Here is a 22,204-nt window from a genome sequence, read left to right as displayed (position 1 = left end):
ACACCTCTGACCTGCCCCCTCCCCATAGAACCGCCATGTCCAGGATGAGGGCATGTCGGAGCTGGGAAGAAGGTCAGCCGGCCCAAAGCACCCACTGCGCCCCACACAGGAGGGACTCGCACAAGTCACCTGGCCCAACCAGCAGATGGGGCTTGAACTAGATGTGCTGACTCCTACCTGGGACTTCTTCAAACTCTGTTTGAAATGTTTTTTAAAGGCGAAGAAAAGGAGAAAGAAAATGCCTACTGGGACTTTTATAGAAGGTAGAAAGGAAAATGCCTGCTCACTGGTGAGAGACCAAAGTGTGCTTCTGCCAATCTTCTGTGGTCTTGGTCCCCGGGAGGAGGCCAGAGGGAGAGATATGGCCTAGGGAATCCCCCCAGTTTCCTCTCCTGTCCCCTCACCATAAGGCCTGTCTCTTCCCACAGCCTGAACCCAATGCTGGGGGCAGAGAGGTTCTCTCTCACATCACACGTGGCTGCCAAACAGATGCCAACCAGAGTCAGGTGCATGGAGCAAGGGCAGCGTCAGCAGGAAGACCTAGCCATGACCTGCTCCCCACTTGCAAGCCGTGCATTACGCCTCTCTTTGGAACTTCCTTTGCTCTGTCCTGATATCCTTCCTGACTAGAGTGTTATGACCAATAACTGAAGGATTTGATTGCCCCAGGGCAATTCAGATAGCTGTCGCTCAGGACATCTGGGTGAGCATTGACTGTGCAAATGCTACGTGGGAGGTGCAGTGATCAGGCAGCACCTACCCTCAGCGTGTGCACAGTCACATGGAGAGGAACCTTGAGACCAAGAGGACCCCAGGGATTCAGCTCAGAGAGGAGAGATGAAGGTGCCGCCCAGCAGAGGTGGCATTTCGCAGAACAAACCATGTGGCAAGCGCAGCAGAGCCCACTTTAAGCAGGGATGTGCACTGGCTAGCCCTGGCCCTGGCAAGAAGCCCCCTTAGCCCCACGGAGGAGGCCCTGGTGTCCAGAGCTGAGAATGAATTGATGTGTGCTCTGGAAGGCTGAGGATGAGAGGGCACCGCTAAGTGGAGAAGAGAAGGGGAGGGCGCCTGGTGTATACAGAGCCCAAGAGACCATTCAAAGAGCAGAACCTCTGGGTTCAGTTTATCCAGTCTGGACATTTCTGGTTCAGTTCGTCAGCATCACCTTCTTGACCAACAGATGGTGCATCCATCAGTAGTTGACTAAGTGTAGATGAACTCCCTGGCCCCTCAATACCCAAATGCCTGTGTGGAGGGATCCTAAGGCCCATTATAACTGATGGTGGACTTTTCAAAAAGTAATTTTCTGCAAGCTTTAGTTGAAGCATGGCCCAGCAGGTATTTGGAATGTGGCTAATCCTCACAACTCCACCCCAGGGAAAGAGGGCAACCCACTGGTGGTCCCACAGAGCAAAGGGCAGGATTGCCACCTACATGTTTGAGGGCATGAAAGCCCTGCCATGGGTTCCAGGCATTCTGAGAGCCAGATCTGGCCCATGGTCAGGGGGCAGGCTGTGTGTCCTGCACAACCCTGTGGACCTGAGCTGCATGGATGTTCTTCAACAAATATTCCCTGAGAATGTTTATATGATGGCACACCTTCCAGGAACTTGTGACTGGGACAGTTAAATGGGCTAACCTGGTATGACTACCTGGGGTTGGATTCCTTTCTCACCAGGTGACCTGGGCTCCTACAGAGATGGCTGAGAGGCAGCCACTATGAACTCCAATGCCAGGTGCCCCAAATTCAGGCACCAGTGTCCCCAGCCTGGAGGAGAGCCCAGGGCCAGCATTGATGGGGCTCTTTGTCATGCCCCCAGTGTCCCCTCATGCCACGCAGGATGCTGGAGCAATGAAACAAAGTCCCAGCCTGTGCCCTCGAGTCACATGGCATCTCAGTGAAGAGAAGGACATGGAAACCACATTGACACTGCGGTTTCCAGCATGAGATCAATGTAGGAGGCTCACGGACCACAGTGGGGCTGGAAGCTCAGGAACAAGCGGCCCAGACTGCAGTCTGAGTCGGCTGGGAGGTGGGAGATGTGAGATTGGGAAGGCCAAGCTCCAGGACACCTGCTGGTCCCCCCACTGTCGAGTGTGGTTATCACACAGCCACCATGGTGCCCTGCCTCACACAAAGGGCACCTTGTGGAGGGTGCTCCCCAAGACCTCCCAGCACCCCAGGACAGAAGCCAACAGATACAGTCAGCACAGGCCCCAGCAGGCAGCCATCTTGTCCTTGTGTCTCAGGAACAATGTTCTAGGAGCCTCAAAATCAGGAAAAAAATGTATTCTAGGCTGTGACATGGGGTTCCTTTCTTCCCATCACGCCTTTCCTCCTGCTTGGCCCAGCATGTCTCATCTGTGTGTTCAAGCTCCTGAAGGCTTAAAAATGCAAAAGGCATTCGTTAAACCTCCCATCTGTCTTCCCTGTTGAAAGGTTCTGCTCTTAGCTCTTTTTTTTTTTTTGCTCTTAGCTCTTTCTGCCTCACCTGGGCCGCTCCTCACCCACTGCTGAGGTCAGCTGCCTTCAAATGCAAGAGTCTTCCTGTGTCCTGCAGACCAGGGTTGTTCTTGGGGAGAAACAAGGGCTTGCATAGGGAAGGTTGGGGGCTGGAGAGATTGGTCAGGTGTGGGCAAGTTGAGTGTGCGAGGCTTTTCCAATCCATTTTAAGACTTTTAAAATAAAAATGATGTGTCCTTTCTTGGTAGCTTCCATATCCATGCTTTCTCCAAGAGAGGATATTAGTCCTTTGCCCCCGACACCCTGGGCCCTGGTCTTTCAGCTTGCAGGGAGGATCCTCTGGGGCCCACGGGCATGACATCTGTGGGCCTCCCTGCCACCACATGTTCAAATGACTCTGTAAAATTCTCATTGGGGCTGGCTCTGCACCCCATAGTCACACCAGGACTTGCATGCACTTCCTGGGTGCAGGTGTCATTCTAGGTCCTTGCCAAGGACAACTATTAACTCCCCCCCCAATTTCTATCTACACCTGACAGAGGAGGAAACTGAGGAAGGGTGGACCATCCCTGCTCCCCAGGGAGCAGTTGTAATTGATGAAGGGTTGCTAGGACAGGTTGGATGGTGTGGCTTCCAAAAAGGAGAGTTGACCAAAGAGGGTGGTCATCAGGGAACATGCACCTCCCAGAGAGGGGGGTACAGGAAGTGGTACCCCAAATCAAATCTTGCTTGAGATAAACCAGCATCTGGCACCTGGCAACTCGGGGCTATTCTTTTTTAAATTATCAATATATAAGGTAATTATTTAAATAGTTTTTTTCCTCCTGAGTGCAAACAACCTGAGGGCCACAGAGAATTCAAGGAACTCTGCCCTTGTCCCTTCAGGCCTCCCACTCAGACTACCTAGAAAGCAGTATACTGCAGTCTCTAAAAATCCCACTGGTCACAGATGGAGGGGGGATGCCAATGTGACTAAGGACATGGGCAGCGATGCTCATACAGCCATCAGTCAGCTCCAGACAACTAAGACCAATGTTTACAGATTTTGCTGTTCATTTACTGGAAACAGACACTCAGTACACCCCAAAATGTGATATTTGCAGGAAAAAAGTGTTTGCAAAGAGCAGCTTGAAACTTTATCTCTTGCCACTTAGAAACAATATACCGTATTTATAAAAAATGAGTCATTTGGGGATTTTGTGGAGCCAAACAGAATAACCCCACATAACAGTTCATGAAAGCAGTTTTTAATCTGTATTCGATGCACAGCTCATAGTTAAATTCCGTGTCAATCTATATTTCATTATTGCCCAAACCAAATAGAGTCTAACATTTCCTTTCCAATCTATCTGACAACAAACCTATGCTTTTTCTTACAGGATTGGTCTATAATAAACAGCACCCATCTCTTGTTAAGTAAAAATTTCTCTTCACATGTTATGACTATTAAGTATCCCATTTAAATGAATTTTATAATATAATTTTGTAAATATAGTAATCCAAAATAAAGTGATTTTGACTCAGTCACTTTATCATATTCCAAATAAATTGGCCCATCTGTGTACCTGTCTCAGTACAATAATGGAGAAAATATGGAACAACCCACCAGTTATAGGACATTATAAGAATCAAATAAATTTACAGTAGCAAGAAGGCTTTAGAAACCAGAAGGTGCCTAAGAAATGCAATTACCTTCATTGTCTTTGCAATTAGCCTCCCTTCTCTTTAACCACTTTCTCAATTTGCAGATTACCACTGGAAGATAAAGCTCAAGGTAGGAGGAAAAAGCACAGCTTTGCTTTCCCCCTGTGGTCTGCAGCCAGCCTCACTGAACTGCGAGCCACGTTCCTTTGCTGCTCTTCCTAAAGCCCAGAGCTCAGCCCCCTAGAAGGAAGCCCCTGTCTGCAAAGGCTCCTTGTTACAGAGAAAGAGGAAGAAGAACTGGTGTGGGGAGCATCTAGAATTTTAGCTCAGACCCCTGCACCCCAGGGTCTGGGGACTAGACAAGGGCCATTGTTTTTAACATTGGTTCTTGACCCGCAAACCCTGCAAAGAGCCACCAGGTAGCCAGGATCTGCAGGAAGGATTTCAAGGCTATGGAGCTCTGTCCTCGGCTTCCAAAGGGATACTAGCTACAGTCAACTGTGTGGGAAGAACTGGCTGAGGGTTTTTGACTAGAAATCCCGAGGGCCTAGAGAGACAAGAAAGCAGGAATGTGCCCTGATGTCATCTCCCCCCTGATGAGCCCTACCCTGTCCCCTCCTGAGCTCCACAGCAGGCCAGACACCTGGCTCCTCAGCCATGCCTTCCATGGCACATGAAGAGCACTCCCCCAGGAGCATACCAGCCACCATTTCCCTTGACTCCTGAATCAGCCCCAGCCCCATCTGCACATCACGTTGCAGGCCTCTCCATCAGGCTGCACTGGGCTCTCTGTGGACCTACAGGTACTATGTGTGGTCCTTGGGCATGTGTTGCTGGAACACTGCTCCCCACCCAGCCCCCCTCAGAAGAGGGGAGAGAAGCAAAGCATGGGGCACCTGTCTATCTTGTCCTTCTGGACGTGGGGAGCAAGCTTTTTGGTCAGCCAGCATGACAGCATGAGAAGACCCTGAGGTCCGTGTCTGGTGCATGCACCAAGGACACTCACTGGGGGCTAAAACTGTCACCACCCACCCTGGGTGTTCAGGAGCCCAGAGGTTGAGCTTCCTTAGCCTGAGCATTTCTTTGGCAGTACAATTCCCTGAATTCCAATCTGCATTTTTTCCAGTTTTGTCTGAGTCCATTCAGGCTGCTATAAAAAAGTACCACAGACCGAGTGGCTTAAACAAAAGAAATGTTATCTCTCACAATTCTAAGATTGGAAGTGCAAGATCACGGCCCTAGCAGATCCCATGTCAGGTGAGGAACCTCTTCCTGGTTTGCAGGTGGCTGCCTTCTCTTGTACTCACATGGCAGAGAGAGAGAGACAGAGACAGAAAGCACGCTCTCTTGTGTCTCTTCTTACAAGGGCACTGATCCCAGTTATGGGGGCTCCACCCTTATGACCTAATCACCTCCCAGAGGCTCCATCTACAAATACCATCACATTAGGAGTTAAGTTCCAATATATGAATTTGGGAGGACATATTCAGTCTATAGCAAGTTTATTCCATAGACTACTGACCAAGCCAAAGACCATATCTACGTATAAACGTTAAGCTGGAGAATTTGTGTCTGTGACCTGTGAACTTGGTACCCTGCCCAGCTCCATCTTCAGGGGGCTGGCATCTGCCTTAAGGGCAAGATATCACCCACCATCTGACACAGCCCCTTTTATCCCTAAAGGGAGTTGTACAGGAGAGACCCCAGCCCCCCAGCCCCCAGACTCATCCTCTACTTTCCAACATGCTACCTTTAGCCTGAGCTCATCATGTAACCCATGACCGGAAAGCAACAAGCAATAGCCAGCAATACAATCATCTTATGATTGTTTTATGTGTTTGTTTTATGTTCCTAGCATTACAGCCTTGGTTGGCAGAGCTCTGTGTCCACAGAAACAATGGGTGACTGCTCACCTGTGCATCTTGGACCTGCTTCACAGAGGCAAAGACTTTTTGTCCCCAAGCAGTGGGATTCTCACTCCCCATGTCCCTCCTCCCTTCAAAGTGCCACATCATAGGAACCAGATTCCATCTCAGGAGGATATGGGCTGCAAGTAAGAGAAAACACTCACAATGACACAAAGAATAAAGAAGTTTAGAGTCTCATGTAATGAGAAATCTGATGACCAGCAGTCAGTTGATTTGGGACCTGACACTCATCAAAGACCTGGGCCCTTTCTGTCTATCCACTCTCCTTGGCTTGTTGCCTTTTGTCCTGTAATTGTCCCTCATTGGTCATATGACTGTTGTAGCTCCAAGCATTATATCCTCACGTAAAACATGGAGAGGTCAGAAAAGAGCCTGGCCCTCCTTTGTGTTGCTTTTAACTAGGAATCTTCCAGCTGACTTCCTCTTACATCTCATTGAGCAGATTTTGTTCCAGACTTTGTCTCAGAAGTCACAGACAAGAGGAAAATGAATCAACCATGAATGCCTTAGAGCCATCCTGACCCATCCTGATAGTCCCAGGAGGTGGGGTCTGCGAGTGAGGACAAAGGGTGGGCTGCACTCCCCCATGGCCCTCAAAAATTTCTGCGTCTCCCAAGGCATTTTCAAGAGTCCTCCACCATAGCGAGATACCTCTTAGATGGGGGATTTATCACACTTTGCTTTTCATTTTGCCTGTTCCCAAACCCTGCCCCCCATACACTACCTCCTTTGACTTTCACAAAACCCTGAAGTTTAGTGAAAGTGGGACAAAGGTCATCCCCAGTCCTGCTCCCTCTCTTGACCCACTCAGTAGGGCTGTGTGGTGAACTGAAGTTCTGGGCTCCTTTCTGCTACAGCTCACAGGTTTTTACACTGGGTTTGGTAGATGGGCTTCAGAGATACACTGACCCAGCTGAAGCTATTCACAAAATTGTGAACATGCATATCAGATAGAAGCACTCAGTAAGTAGAAAAGTCAATTTATATATATGTAAGTTTATATGTGTGTGTGTGTGTGTGTGTGTGTATATATATATATATATATATTTATAAATGTTGCAGACATACCTGAACCATTTTAACTGAAAGCACAAATGTACCTTATTCCTCAGCTTCATGCTCAGAGGTGAAGGACAGGGACTCTGAAATCCAGTAGCCTGAGTTAAAATCCTGGTTTGGTAACTACCTGGATGACAGGATAGGACGCTTAGTGCCTCTGGGCTTCCATTTCCTCTTCTGCAAGGTGGCTCCACAGATCATTGGGATCACATGAGTCAACTCCATGTAGAATGTGCACAGTAAGCACTAGACACCTTTTGTTGTTACCGTCTTTCTAGTGTTGTTTGTTTTTGCAGGTGTCATACCTCTAATGTGCCTGCTACCAGTTTCCCTTTAACTTCTTTCAAATGGAGCGAAGCCCATGCAAAGTGTAAACTCTCCTGGGCTCTTACAGTGATTATTTCCAGTCTTCCTTGGCTCTCTCTTTCACACAGTGGTGTACCAGGATGGGTCAGTGGGAGCACCCAGTCCCAGGGTATACAGTAAGCAGGGGCACTGTCTAGAGAGAATTTTAAAACAATAATAAAACCAACTCAAAGTTGGAATGCTTTGCATCATCACCATGGCCTACAATTCTCAACAATATTGGTGCTAGAAACCCTCCCCATTGGGACAGTCGGTTCCCACTGCCCCACCCGTGGTCTCCAGTGCCTCCTACCTACACATAGTTCAGCTTGCCTTCTGAGACTCCATTTGATTTTCATAGAAAGCCTTCATGGGTACTTAATGTGCCAAGTGCCTGAACTGTATCATGATAGCAGCAGTGTGGCCAGGCTAGACTGGAAGGGACAGACACAGCATGGTGTGCTCACAGTGACACAGCACCATCCACCAAGGGCCTGAACAGGCAACACTAGGGGCAGCCTGCTCCCCAGGATTAGAGTCCTTGGTGGTACCACATATGACCAGAGAAAATGGACAACTTCCTGGTAACCTGAGGTCCGTCCACTAAGAGAGTTTCTTCAGAAAAGTTCTGTAGGAAAGAAACCTTCGCCCCATCAGAAACCAGTGGGCAGTTTGGAGTGTGAGGCTATGGGTGGCTCATCCACCAGGAACTAACCCCTTTCCTTGTAGTAGTCAGAGGTAAAGGACTGCCATTGCTTTGCAGATCAAGGTTTCATGAAGTAAATCCTAATAAAGTGGGTCTGATTTTTCCCAGAGGTACAAGAATGCAAAGTCCTTGTCCACCTAGGGACTCTACAGCAGGCTAACCAGAGACTGTTCACAGAGAACAGAGCTGTGGCTGTGGTGGGAGGTGGGAGCAGGGAGAGAAAGGGGACAACGAAGATTGCTTTTTGGAGGGTCTCTGTTCTTCATCATTCAGATCCTGAACATCTTGAAGCCAGACATGATATCTTATTCATCTTTGTGTCTCTAGCAGCGAGACACCTGAGAGGTATTTAATAAATGTTGAATGAATAAAGAATGAATAAGATTAGATGTTCCCAATGAACTAACTTTAGGTAATTCAGAGAAAGGCAGTGCGACATAATAGAAAAAAAAAAAAAACTGTACATTGTGGAGTAAGGCAGACCTACATTTAAATCACAACTTTAACTTTGGCATGGGCAAGTTATTTATGTACCAGAGCCTTCATTTCCTCTTCTGGAAAACTGGAACAAGAATCCTTTAACTGGTGAAAGAATTTTAAGTAATGAATATAGAGCTCCTGACATAGTGCCTGGTACTGATTGAGGGTTAGACACACAGATCAATGGTATAGAATATAGAACCCAGAAATAACACCACACAAATATACTCAGCTGATTTTTGGCAAAGGAACAAAGTCAATTCAATGGAGGATGGAGAGTCTTTTCCACAAATGGTGATAAAGCAATTGGACATCCGTAAGCAAAAATATGAACCTGCATCTGAGTCTTAATAATACAAAAATTAACTCAAAATGAATCATAGAATAAATATAAAATGTACAACTATAAAACTTCAAAGAAAATATGAGGACCCAGGGTTAGGCAAAGAGCTCTTAGCCATGACACAAAAGCATGATCCAAAAAAAGGAAAAACTGATGAATTGGACCTCTGTTCCACAAAAAAAAAAAAAAAAAATACAAATGAACAAAACAACAACTATTAAGAAGTGAAAAGACAAGCTATAGAGTGGGAGAAACTATTTTAAAACCCCATATCAACAAAGGATTTGTATCTAAAGTATACAATGAACTATCAAAATTCAACAGTAAAGAATAACAAACAATCCAAATTTAAAAATGGAGAAAAGCCATGAACAGACATATCACCGAAAAGGAGATACAGATGGCAAATAAGCACATAGAAGGATGTTCAGCATTAGAACCACAATGAGCTATCACTACACACCTATCAGAATGACTAAAATTTTAAAAAGTGATAATAACAAATGCTGGAGAGGATGTGGAGCAACCAAATCTCTCATATGTTGCTGGTAGGGATGTAAAACTCTAGAAAACAGTTTGGCAGTTTCTTAGGAGACTACATATCACTTACCATATGACCCCGACATAGAAGGAAAAAAATTGTATCCCAAAGAAATGAAAATTTATGATCACACCAAAGCGTATACACAAATGTTTGTAGTAGCTTTATTGGTAATAGCCCCAAACTGGAAACAACCCAAATGTCTTTCCTGGGGAAAAAAAAAAATGTCTTTCCTGGGTGAATGGTTAAAGAAATTATGGTACAACCATACTGTGGAATCCTGCTCAGCAGTGCAGAGAAATGAATATGATACAGGCAATGACTTGGGTGGATCTCAAAGGAATTATGGTGAATTAAAAAAGTCAATCCCAAAAGATTACATACTATATGATGCCAGTTACGTAGAATCCTTGAAATGGCCAAACTATAAAGATGGAGTACAGATGAGTGGTTCTCTTAGTCATCGATCTCCAGAGAAGCAGAACCAGTAGGATATACACAGATATATATAAGAAGAGATTTATTTTAGGAATTGGCTCACACAATTCTGGAGGCCAAGAAGTCTCACCATCTGCCTGCCATCTGCAAGCTGGAGAACCAGGAAAGCCAGGGGTATATTTCAGTTCTGAGTCCAAAGGCCCAAGAAGTGGGGGCCACTGGTACAATTTCCCATTGGAGTCTGAAGGCCCAAGAACCAGTAGCATCAATGTCCAAGGGCAGGAGAAGCTGGATATCCCAGCTCAAGCAAAAGAGCAAATTCCTCCTTCCTCCACTTTTTGTTCTGAGTCCTGAATGCCTGTTCACACTGGTGAGGATGATCTTCTTTTCTCGGTCTACCAATTCAAATCCTAATCTCCTCTAGAAATACGCTAAATATGTTTTACTAGCTATCTGGGCACCCCTTAATCCAGTCAAGTTGACATATAAAATCATCCGTCACAGTGGTGGACAAGGATTAGGAACGGGAATGAAGTGCTGAAAGGAAGTGGGTGTGTTCATAAAAGGGTAGCATGAGGGACCCTTGTAGTGATGCAATCATTCTGTATCTTGATTGAGAGCATTACACAAATCTACACATGTGATAAAATTGCATAGAACCAAATACACATACACACACACAAATGAATGCATGGAAAATTTATACAATCTGAATTGTAGAGAAAGACAATTGTAGAGAAATGGAATGTACCAAGGTCTATATCCTGGCTGTGGTATTGTACTCCAGTTATACAAGATGTTAGCTTGGAGGCACCTAGGGGATGGGTACACAGGATCTCTCTGCATTATTTCTTATAACTCCATTTAAATGTTAAACTCATAACAGCAGCAAATGTTTGTCTCACTCTTACTGGAGTAGGGTGAGCACTGCTGTAGGGGGTTTGTATGTATTTAACTTGCTCAGTTTTCATAGCCATCCTAGAGGTGGTTATTACTACTCTCTTCATCTCTAAGATGAGAAACTCTGCCTAAGGTCATAGAGCCAGCTTCCTTCTAAGGTGATCTGAGAGGATCAGATACTATTTGTGAAACAGTGTGTGTGAAAATACTTTAAGTGGACACTTAAGTGTCAAACAGATGTTAATTACCATTATTATGGTGGGGGGAGGAGTTTAAATGTCTTAAATATATTTAATCATAGAAGATGAAAAGGAATAATAAAATATTTCAATATTCCAGCAGGAATATTAACAGCTTAAGATCATTTAAAAGCCTAGTCTACCATTTATCCTAACTTCTTAAAATATGAATTTGGATAATCTTTTGTTGTTTTTTATGTGTCTTTTCCAAGAAACAGCTTTTGATTTCACTGATTTGTCTATTTCTCTTTTTAGTTTCATTGATTTCTGCTCTAATCTTTATTATTTCCCTCCTCCCCACCTTGAGTTTAATTTGCTTTTTTTTTTTTTTTTTAGCTTCTTAAAGCAGAAATTTGGATTACAAACTGGGAACTTTTCTTCTTATCTAATATAAGCATTTTAGTTGCATAAATTTTCCCCTAAGCACAGATTAGTTACATCACACAAATTTTGATATGTTGTATTTCCATTTCATTGTGTTCAAACTATTTTTGTAATTTCCTTTGAGACTTCCTCTTTGACCCGTGGATTATTTAGAAGCATGTTGTTTAAGTTCCAAATAGTTGAGGAGTCTCCAAATATCTTCTGTTATATGTTTATCGTTTTATTTAGTAATGGTCTGAGAACAAACTTTTTATGATTTCTATTCTTTTAAATTTGTAAGGTGGGCTAAGAATGTGTTCTATCTTGGTGAATATTTCATGTACCCTTGAAAATAATGTGTTCTGCTCTTGTTGCATTCTATAAATGTCAATTCATTGAAGTTCTCTGATGATGTTCAGGTCTTCTGCATCCTTGCTGATATTCTATCTACTTATTCTGTCAATTACTGAGAGAAAAATGATGAAGTCTCTAACCATAATGGATTTGTCTGTTTCTCCTTTCATTTTTGTTAATATTTAGCTTTTAGTACTCTGAAGCTCGGTCATTAAGAGCATCCACACATGTAGGACTGTGATGTTTTCTTGGAGAATTGGGCCTATATCATTACATAATGTTTCTCTATATCTTTGGTAACAGTCCTGGTTCTGGAGTCTACTTCGTCTGACATTAACAGAGTCACTCTAGCTTTTTTATACTTAGTGAATATCTTTTAACCTACCTGTGTCTTCATATTTATTTATTTTTCCCTTTTTTTGTTATTTTTTTATTTAAATTCAATTAGCCAACATATAGTACATCATTAGTTTTTCTGTCTTTATATTTAAAATGAATTTCTTGTAGTCAGTAGAATTGAGTATTGCTTTTTCTATCCATTCTGACAATTTTGCTTTTATATTGGTATTTTTTGACTATTGACATTTAATGGTAATAATCATATGGTTGGATAAGTGAGTTTTGGGTTAAATGAGTTTCTTAATGGCTCCTTTTTATCTCCACTATTGACTTACTATGCCTCTATTTTTCATTATTAGTGATTTCCCTAGAGTTTACAATAAACATCTTTAATTAATTAGATTCTATTTTCAAGTCATATTCTACTTCATGTATTGTATAAGGATCTTATGACAGTTTATTCCCAATTCCCCCCTCCCATCCTTTGTGCCATTACTGTCAAGCATTTTACTTTTACATATGCTGTAAACACATAATACACTGCATCTCTCTTTACCTTTTAGTCTCTTAGAACAATTGAAAGGAAGAAAAATGAGTTTTATTTTCATATTAATTTATTCCACTTCTTTTACTTTTCATTTTGTTATGTAAAATCCAGGTTTCTACTGATAGCATATTCCTTCCCCTTAAACAATTTCCAATTTCTTTTAATATTTCCTAGTGCAATTATATATACATTTTTTTTTTTAGTGCAGTTCTGTAGGCAGTTAATTTTTTTATTTTTGTTTGAGAAAGTATGTCTCCTTCATGTTTCAGAGATATTTTTTCTGGGTATAGAATTATGGATTAGCAGTTTTTTATTTCAGTGCTTTAAAGATGTCACTCTATTGTCTTCTGGCTTACCTGTTTTATCATGAAAAGTCTGCTGTGTTTCTTATCTTTGTTTCTCTGTATGTAATGTGTCTTTTTCCTCTTGCTGCCTTTATGATTTTGTCTTTGGTTTTAAACAGCTTAAATATTCTAAGTGTAGGGGTATTTTTGGTGGTGTTGGTGGTGGTATTGTTTTCCTGCTTGGTTTTTCCTTAGCTTCTTGGCTCTATGGTGGTATTTGTCATTCACAGTGGAAATGTTTGTCAGCCATTATTTCTTTAAATATTCCTTATCCTGGGTTCTCTCTGGGATTATACTTACACAGATCTTAGGCTGTCTGGTATTGCCCCACACCTCTTGGGTATTCTGTTGTGCATCCCCCCTGCCCAACTCTTTTTTTTCTTTCTGTGTTTCAATTTGGGTAACTTCTATTGACACATCTTGATGTTCACAGACTCTTTTCTCAGTTGTGTAAAGTGTACTGATGAGCCCCTTGAAGTCATTCTTCATCTCTCTTACTGTGTTTTTTCATTTCTAGCATTTCTATTTGATTCTTTCTTGTAAATTTCTTCTCTCTGCTGGAGAGAAATTAATCATCAAGTCTTGCATGGTATCCCCTTTTCTATTAGAGTATTCAACTTATTAATCAATTATTCTGAATTCCATGTCTGAGAGTTTCAATACCTGTATCATATCTGAGTCTTGTTCTGTCAAATGCTTTGTCTCTTGTCAACATATTGGGGAAGAGGGGGTTCTTGTCTTTTCTTATGCTAGCAGTTTTCTGTTGAAAGCCAGACATCTTGAGTAGGACAGTAAAGACTAAGGTACATCATTTTGATTCTTGGAACTAAGTGTGCCTTACCTTTTGCTAGGTCTTTAGTGTGGGGTTTACATCAGTCTAGTCAGGACCTGAGGTTGGTTTTGGTTTCATTGCTGCTTTGGTTACCCTTAGGGCACTCAGCCTTCAGATTTCACTAGTGATATGTTTTATTTTGCCAGAAGGTTTTTCTCGCTGTTTGCTGCACCCTTCCTTCAAACTCTTGTCCCTCTTCTGCTATTATTTGCAGCTTGTTAGCCTGGGTGTGAAAATGGGAGCAGGAAGAGGGATGTTTTTGTTAATCTAATTAAGCTTCCGTCTTAGGCAGGTATTGTGTCCCTGGATCTTGAAAAGGGAGTGACCTCCCCCAGCTGTAGTTCTGGGCTCAGCGTGTGTTCCTGCCCCTCCCCCAGGGAAAAAGAGGGTTTGTTTTTTTTTTCTTATCTCCTCCTTCCACCTCAAGCTTTACTGGGGAAAGACCCCAGTGCCCTAAGGCCAACAGTGTTTGTTGCCCTGCCCTCCCAACTTAAGCTTTTGTTCTTTAGTATAGATAGGAGATAGAAAGATCTATGAAGGACACTTTCTCTGAATTCTTGCCAATCTTTTTATGAGCACCAGGTTGAGTCCCATAAAAGGGGTCTACAAGTACATTTGAATTTCCCTTATATCTGTAGCCCCCAGGGTTCTAAGTATTCTTTCACTAGGCTACATTCTTCCTTTACCAATTTATCAACAATTTTTAGCTGAATTCTTTTTACTGCAGTTCCACTGAATCTGCCCCAGTGAAAGTCATGTCCATTTCTCCTTTATGCACCCAGCTGTCCTTAGATTTGGAGTTAGCTGGTTCCCCTGGGACTTTTGCTCTCTAATGGGTTAAAGGAAAGTTGTGTATCTGCAGTTTGTCTAGCTTGTTGTTATTGTTGTAATGATAGCACCACACTCTCCTGGAAACAGAAACCAGAAGTGTCCATTCATTTTTGGAAAATAAGTACTGAAAATATGTCCAGGCTGGTTTGAGATGGTGTCTGTATGTTTTCAGGTTAAAAGATAGGAGATCCTTTTCAAGGAAAGAAAGAATTGGCTGGCTTATTTTGAAAAGCATTTGCTGTTCCTGACACTGCCACCAGAGGGCAAGCCGTCACATCACTACATATCTCACAGGGTGAGGCCAGGTTTCCAATTGGGAAAAGTCAATGTGTAAAGTGGGAAGCAGAGGCATCCAAAGCAGCTAATGCTTGCAGGTAGGGCCTGTTCTCAAGGCCCTCCTGGACTGTGCAGCTACGGATTGGGCTCTCGGTCCCTCCAGCCCTGGCCCTCGCCCACATGCCCTAGCTGTACGCTCTGCAGAGAAGATGCCTTTTGTGTTGCAATGTCCCTAGAACCTCTCTGAGTACCTGACCCCTACCCCACTAACATTCGTGCTGAGAGGCTGCCAAGACCCTGCTAGGTGGTCAGGCTCTAGCAACTTCAGTTGAGTCCAACCTTCTGCTCAGCAGGGGACAGCCCAGGGAGTCAGTTCCAATCCAACCATTGAGGATAAAAATTCCCAGGAGCCCCGTGGTAGGGAGTTGAGGCTGAGAGGCATGTAGATCTGTACTACTTTAGTTGGTTTACCTGGAACAAACAAACCAAAATCGTAGTGAGAAAAGTTTGGTTCTCATGCAAATAAAGTCTAGAACAGGTGTTCCTGATTGGCAAGCAGACCTTCTCCAAGTGGGGAAGTCAGAAGGTCACCCCTGCCATCTTTTCAGCATACAGGAGGATGGGGAGGGGTGTAGGGAGAAGGCCGCCCACACCTAACCACACTGCCCAGCACCTCCCACGGTGCTTCTGCTCTCATGCCATCCATGCAGCCAGGCACCTGTTAAGTGCTGGGGGCTGGGCAGACACCTCCCAGTAGCACCCCTCCCCTGGGAAGGGAGTGGACAGCCATTCCCAAATTGCCCAAGTTGTACCCACAGTGATAACTTCAAACAGATTACTGCTCTAGGATAATGTTTTCCAAATTCGCATGATTTTAAAAACCACAGAGGATGCTTAATTAAAATATAGTCCTTGGCTCCTTTTCCTGGACACTCTGGTTTGGCCATCTGGATGGGGGCCTGGAAATCAGTGCTTTATCAAGCACCCCAGGGAGCTGTGCTGCCCTAGCAAGTGTCTACAGAAGGATCCACTGCCATCCCCACCCCTTTCCAGTGGATGGGAAGCCAGGCCAACTCTCTCTCTGCCTTTGTGTTGAGCTGTGGAACTGTCGGACAGGCTTCTGGGCAGGCCCAAGGGAGGCAGGTCCTGAACCAGCCCTGCAGCCCTCCTCCCTGAGTGTGACTACCCTGCAGTCAGCCCTGGGAGGGGCAGCCTGTGTGTCATGGCCATGTCAAGGCAGAACCCAGTTGCCCTTGACCAACCAAACCAGAGCACAGTACTGCCAGTCCCCAGCCACTTTAAACAGAAACACTGCCCCCCCCCCCCCCGCCCCAGCAAAGTAGTGTTTCCTTTATATCGTAGTAGAGGATTATTTGTGCTCGTATTTTCTCCTTAGCAACACTGGAGGGCAGCAGTGAGTCGGCGTTTGCAATTTTTTTATTAGAAAGTCCACTTTTAATGGTATTCAGTCATAGATTTTATTTACTTATTTGCCTTTTTGTTCTTGCCGTGACACCCTTGCCATGAATCATGGGAAATGACACCAGGCTCATGGCCACCAAGGGGCGGGGGGGGGTGGCGGACAGAGTGAGGAGGCGGAGGTAGGGTAAACCCAGGGGAGGAGCAAGCTGTTCAAGCTGTTCTGTTCTCACTGGGCACTGGGTCCCACAGCAGCTCGGAAGCTTCTAGCAGATCCAGGCAAACCCTGTGAACACCCCACTCCGCCCCAGCCTTTCTGAGATGCGCCAAGACTTCCCCCAGGTGGGCGTTTCCCTCAGGAGTGTTTGTGGTGAATGGGTCCCTGGGTGAGGTCTCTCCTCGCTGCAGTTCCCGCCTACACGTAACTTCCTCGGAAGCCGCCCCGACCCGCCCTAGAAGGGCTTGCCCTAGCTCCCCGCGAGTCTGCTGTTTACTTTGCAGGGTACTTACCACCACCAGAGATTATGAGATTTTGTTGTTGCTACCGGTGAGCTCCCTGTGGGAGCTCCCACCCACCCCCCCTCCCCGAACTGATGCAGAATTATTGCATGAGCTCACAAATGAGCAGATGGGCAGGCAGCCCTTACTTGCCTAATTTGTACACCGTGAGGTGACCAAGAGCCCGGCTTGGGTCCTTCCTCCGAAATTACAGAAACAGCCACGGCCTTTTTTGTCTGCTGCCCAACCGCGGTACCTGCCTTCTGACAGCCCCAAGTCGTTAGCAGAGTGCCGGTGATGTCTCCAGCTGCTCTTCCATGTCCACAATAAATACCAAGTATTCTGAACTATCAGCAGTGGTTTTGACACCTGTGGTCTTAACGCTCCTGCTGGCACAGATGGTCTGTGTTCGTCTCCGTTCGGTTTCCTTAATTAAGGAGACCCCTGGGCTTGGGACTCCCTTTCCTGGCCTCCCTGGGGGCTGCTGGGGCCTGGAGCCTCCCGGCCCGCCCGTGGGCCACCTGGCACCGCGTCTCTCTCTTCTGTTCCAGCCGTGATCCCCCTGACGGATTCGGAGCACAAGCTGCTGCCTCTGCACTTTGCAGTGGACCCCGGGAAGGACTGGGAGTGGGGGAAGGACGACAACGATAACGCCCGGCTGGCCCAGTGAGCCCCTCCCCCGCGTCCCTCCCCCAACGCCCTAAAGGGCGGCGGTCGCCCGGTTTTCCTCCTCCTGGGACAGCTGGCGGGCCTGCGGGCGGGGTGCGTGCGGGCGAGCGCGGGCCCGCTGCGGCGCGTTTCACTCGGTGTTCTTCTCTCACCAGCCTGATCCTGTCGCTCGAAGCCAAGCTGAACCTTCTGCACAGCTACATGAATGTGACGTGGATCCGGATCCCCTCGGAGACCCGGGTGAGCCTGGCGTGCGCCCGGCCCCGACCGGCTGGTTGGGTCCTGGCCACTCGCTCGCCGCCGGCGCCGGCGGGGGCTGGGCTCCCCCGCGCCCACCCGGCCGCCCGGCCGCCCACCCGCCCTGGCTCTGGCCAGAAGTGGCTCGGGTTTAGCCGGCGCGTGTGTGCACGCGTGCTTGCTGCTCTATGTAGGCGCGCGCTCCGGCTAGGGGATGGTTGTTGGGGATTTTTTTTTTTTTTTCTTTTGGTCCCTTTATTTTCTCCAGAAGGAGAGGAATAAACACACCCACTCAGAAAACCGTAGGCAAGTCACAACACAAAACTATCTCAGCCGAGATCGGAACACGATGTGCTGCAGCGGAGCGAATTAATTATAAACTGTGTGTGGGTCCTTGGAAAAGTCAGGGAACCGGGAGCGCAATACCTCAGCGCCCCCTCCTTCTCTCCTCCTTCTCAGTCCTCTGGGAGGGCAGTGAGAAGAGGGGCTGCCCGCCCCCACGTGCCCCCTTCCCCCCAGGGAGAGTCTGCTCTGTCCCTGCTTCTGGATGCTAAGGATTCACTTTAAGTGATTGATGTTTTTGTTATCTCAATAGTGAACCCTCAGTGAAAGGGATTTGTAAAAACAAAAAAAAGCCCCCCTCAGACACCAGTAGACTTGGCCATTTGGCCATGCCATGGGGCTCATAAGCAATATCAAAGGAGTGACCGGGGGAAGGCAGTAGGGCGGTGCCTGGCCCAGAGTCAGTCACGGGGCTATGCCAGGCACTGCTCAGGATGTTTTCATACACCAGCCTTTACCTGTATTTAATCTTCATAGGGCTCCTGGAGGCAGGTACTGATATCCCATTTTACTGAGGACACAAGGGACAGTTGGTGGCAGCCTGGCTCCAGAGTCCTGCCTCTTAACCTCCACAGTGACCTGTCAACTGCCTGGATGATGCCAGTGTTGCCGGGGTGTTCTTTCCTAGCACACACACATGGTGTGAAGGCAGCAGCTCTAGATCTAGAATCAGGAGGCTCTTGGGCTGGGGCACAGCTCAGCACCACAATGAGCAGGACTCCTTGCCAAGCCATAGTGGCCCCCATGTCACATTCAGGGCCTGGCAACGACCCTTCCAGCCCAAGGACATTTCAGCCAGGGCTCCTTACTCACTGGGCTCCCACCAATGGGCACTGCCAGCACCAACCACACCCCCCTTTCCTGGGCCAAACCCCTGAGCTTCTGCCCCTCTGTGTCACTGACAAACCATTTTGAGACCTCTACCTCCTTCCAGACCCAGGACAGGGTGGGAAGAGGAAGGAAGGAATTTCAGGCTGGTAGGTGGTGAGGGATGGCTCCTGCTTGCTTCTGGGGACTTGGCTGCAAGAGGTCTCTTGGACCCCTCTCCTGGACCTGCCTGGGGAGGGAGGGGACAAAAATAAAATGACAGAACAATGAGGCCTTCTCCCAGGCTCTTCCCCTAGAGGCCAGGAAAAGCCCATTTAGGGGTGAGCACCAGTTCCTGCCACTCAGCTTCTAGTATGAGGTCCCTGTTCACCCAATGATGCTGTCTGAATTCTCCCTCAAGAAGGAACCTCCACAAGGCAGCAGCAGGTTCCACTCATCGCCCTTCTCATGCTCTCCACCTACCCCATGGTCCTGACCAGGTGTCCACACTGGCCTTGCCCTCCTTACTGGCTGATGGTGGGCCTTGTCCAAGGTGTTCACAGAGATGCTCCCTCCTCACACCCTAGGTCCCCTTTTTCTGGGAATGGTAACATCTTTCCTGCTAAGCCCAGGTCCTATTTCAGAATCCTCAGTTTAACACTCCACATTGCCAATATGAGAAAGGAACCCCTAGAGTAAAATGGTCATCTCCAGAACTAAGAGCATTTTTGTTGCAACGTGAGGGCAAGATGCCTATCCCCTGCCTGGAACGAATAGGTGAGACACATTTGTAGGAGAGATGCAGGTGAAGTGTGATCCTTACCAGGCCTCTCGCTCTAGAGGCCGGCCGGGACCTGTGTCTGGTCATAGACCAGCCTAGCCAGGGTTAGAAGGGCAGAGTCTGGGCATGGTTAAGTCTAAAATGTACAGAGGCTCTGGAGCTCAGAGCCAGGTGGGTATCTGCACCTCGCCCAAACTCCCCACCTTGTTGTTCCAGGCTACCAGCAACCTGAACTCACCAAAAAGGCATCCTGGATTGGGGCAGTGAGACCCCAGGGCCCCAATATAGCAGCCTGGGAGCTGGGGTGGTCTGCCTTTGTTGGTCCCACCTGGGGACGGCTCATCTCTAACCTCCTTCCTTCCCTGACCTCCCTCTCCTGCTACAGGCCCCTCTGGCACAACCGGAATCCCCAACAGCCTCAGTGGGGGAGGACGTGCAGTCCCTGGCCGACTCCCTGGACTCGGACCGGGACTCGGTGTGCAGCAATTCCAACAGCAATAATGGCAAGAACGGCAAGGACAAGGAGAAGGAGAAGCAGCGCAAGGAGAAGGACAAGACCCGCGCGGACTCTGTAGCCAACAAGCTGGGCAGCTTCAGCAAGACGCTGGGCATCAAGCTAAAGAAAAACATGGGCGGCCTGGGCGGCCTGGTGCACGGCAAGATGGGCCGTGCTAACTCCGCCAACGGCAAGAACGGCGACGCACCCGAGCGCGGCAAGGAGAAGAAGACCAAGTCGCGCAAGGGCAGCAAGGAGGAGTCGGGCGCGTCGGCGAGCACGTCGCCGTCGGAGAAGACCACGCCGTCGCCCACGGACAAGGCGGCCGGGGCGTCGCCGGCCGAAAAGGGCGGCGGGCCGCGGGGCGACGCCTGGAAGTACAGCACGGACGTGAAGCTGAGCCTCAACATCCTGCGCGCCGCCATGCAGGGCGAGCGCAAGTTCATCTTCGCCGGCCTGCTGCTCACCAGCCACCGGCACCAGTTCCACGAGGAGATGATAGGCTACTACCTGACCAGCGCGCAGGAGCGCTTCAGCGCCGAGCAGGAGCAGCGGCGCCGCGACGCCGCCGCGGTCGCCGCCGCCGCCACGGCCAAGCGGCCGCCGCGCAGGCCAGAGACCGAGGGCGCGCCGGGTGCCGAGCGCGCCTCGCCGGGCCCGCCGGCCGGGCCGCCCACGCAGCTGGTGCTCAAGCTCAAGGAGCGCCCGAGCCCCGGGCCGGCGGCGGGCACGCGGGCGGCGCGGGCGGCGGCGGCGGCGGGCGGCGCGGCTTCCCCGGGCGGCGGCGGCGGCGGCGGGGGCGCGCGGCGCGCGGGCGCCAGCGGACCGCTCCCCGGCCGCAGCCCGCCGGCGCCAGCGCGCCAGAGCGTCATCCACGTGCAGGCCGCGGGCGCGCGGGACGACGCGTGCGCGCCGACCGTGGGCGCGCTGCGGCCGTGCGCCACGTACCCGCAGCAGAACCGCTCGCTGTCGTCGCAGAGCTATAGCCCGGCGCGCGCCGCCGCCCTGCGCACCGTCAACACGGTCGAGTCGCTGGCGCGCGCCGTCCCCGCCGCCCTGCCCGGCGCGGCGGGGGCTGTGGGCCCCGCCGAGCACAAGTCGCAGACCTACACCAACGGCTTCGGCGCCGCGCGCGACGGCCTGGAGTTCGCCGACGCCGACGCGCCGGCCGCGCGCTCGAACGGTGAGTGCGGCCGCGGCGGCCCGGGGCTGGCGCAGCGGCGCTGCCAGCGCGAGAACTGCGCGTTCTACGGGCGCGCCGAGACCGAGCACTACTGCTCGTACTGCTACCGCGAGGAGCTGCGGCGGCGGCGCGAGGCGCGCGGGGCCCGGCCCTGAGTGCGCTGCGCGCGCCAGCTTTTACCATAAAGGATTTCTTTTCCATTCTGTCGGTGTCTTTTTTACATGCCCTGGTCAACCGGAAGGCCGGCGACTCCTCTGTCAGTGCTGTGTACGTGTTTGGTCAAACGTTCCTAATGGTGCCTGAACCTACACTGACGCCACTCAGGTAGTAGACGGATAGGAAACAAGTCATACTGTTGGAAGTGGGTGTGCTGGCTAGCATCTGCCTCGTCCCTGTGGAAACTCAATAGCCATTGCAAGAGTATTTTTGTTCCTCAATAAGAAATAAAGAAATTTGCAGCCCTTTGTTTTTAGAAGGGAGTGTTTTACCTTTTTTTTTTTTTTTTTTTGCTTTTTTTCCTCGCCCCGCCCCCACCCCGGCGGCTGACCTCTTCCCGTTAGCGGTCACACGCGTGCGGTCGGTACCACCCAGGGCTTAGAAGCAAACCCGCAGCCCGGGAGTGGGGCGGCGGCGGCGTGCTGCGGGCACGCACCTGCTTCCCTTCCCGAGTCCCGGGAGGACAGGAGGCACTGTGCCGCCCGCCGACTCGCTCTGGTGGCCGCGGTGGCCCTTTAGGAATACACAGCTCCATCTCATAAGCAAAACCTCCTCCCATGCCCCCCCCCCCCCCCCCGCTCGA

At 48.6% G+C, this 22,204-nt stretch overlaps 1 protein-coding gene across 1 annotated transcript in view; it reads left to right on the top strand.

The window, feature by feature from the left end:
• OTUD7A (OTU deubiquitinase 7A) overlaps positions 1-21,903 on the top strand; it is a 382,364-nt gene extending 360,461 nt beyond the window's left edge. The window contains exons 12-14 of the mRNA XM_064570029.1: positions 17,442-17,556; positions 17,715-17,799; positions 20,112-21,903. Coding sequence (XP_064426099.1) covers positions 17,442-17,556; positions 17,715-17,799; positions 20,112-21,560 — 1,649 coding nt within the window. The 3' untranslated portion in view covers positions 21,561-21,903. The remainder of the gene's footprint in view (positions 1-17,441; positions 17,557-17,714; positions 17,800-20,111) is intronic.
• The last annotated feature ends 301 nt before the right edge of the window (positions 21,904-22,204 follow it).

The sequence above is a fragment of the Mirounga angustirostris genome, unplaced genomic scaffold (assembly GCF_029215605.1).
Source record: "Mirounga angustirostris isolate CCGP_5_RB_7025 unplaced genomic scaffold, mMirAng1.0.hap1 SCAF_9, whole genome shotgun sequence".
Classification (NCBI taxonomy): domain Eukaryota; kingdom Metazoa; phylum Chordata; class Mammalia; order Carnivora; family Phocidae; genus Mirounga; species Mirounga angustirostris.
The sequence above is the reverse complement of the archived record's forward strand: the minus strand, read 5'-3'. Positions and strand labels throughout refer to the sequence as shown.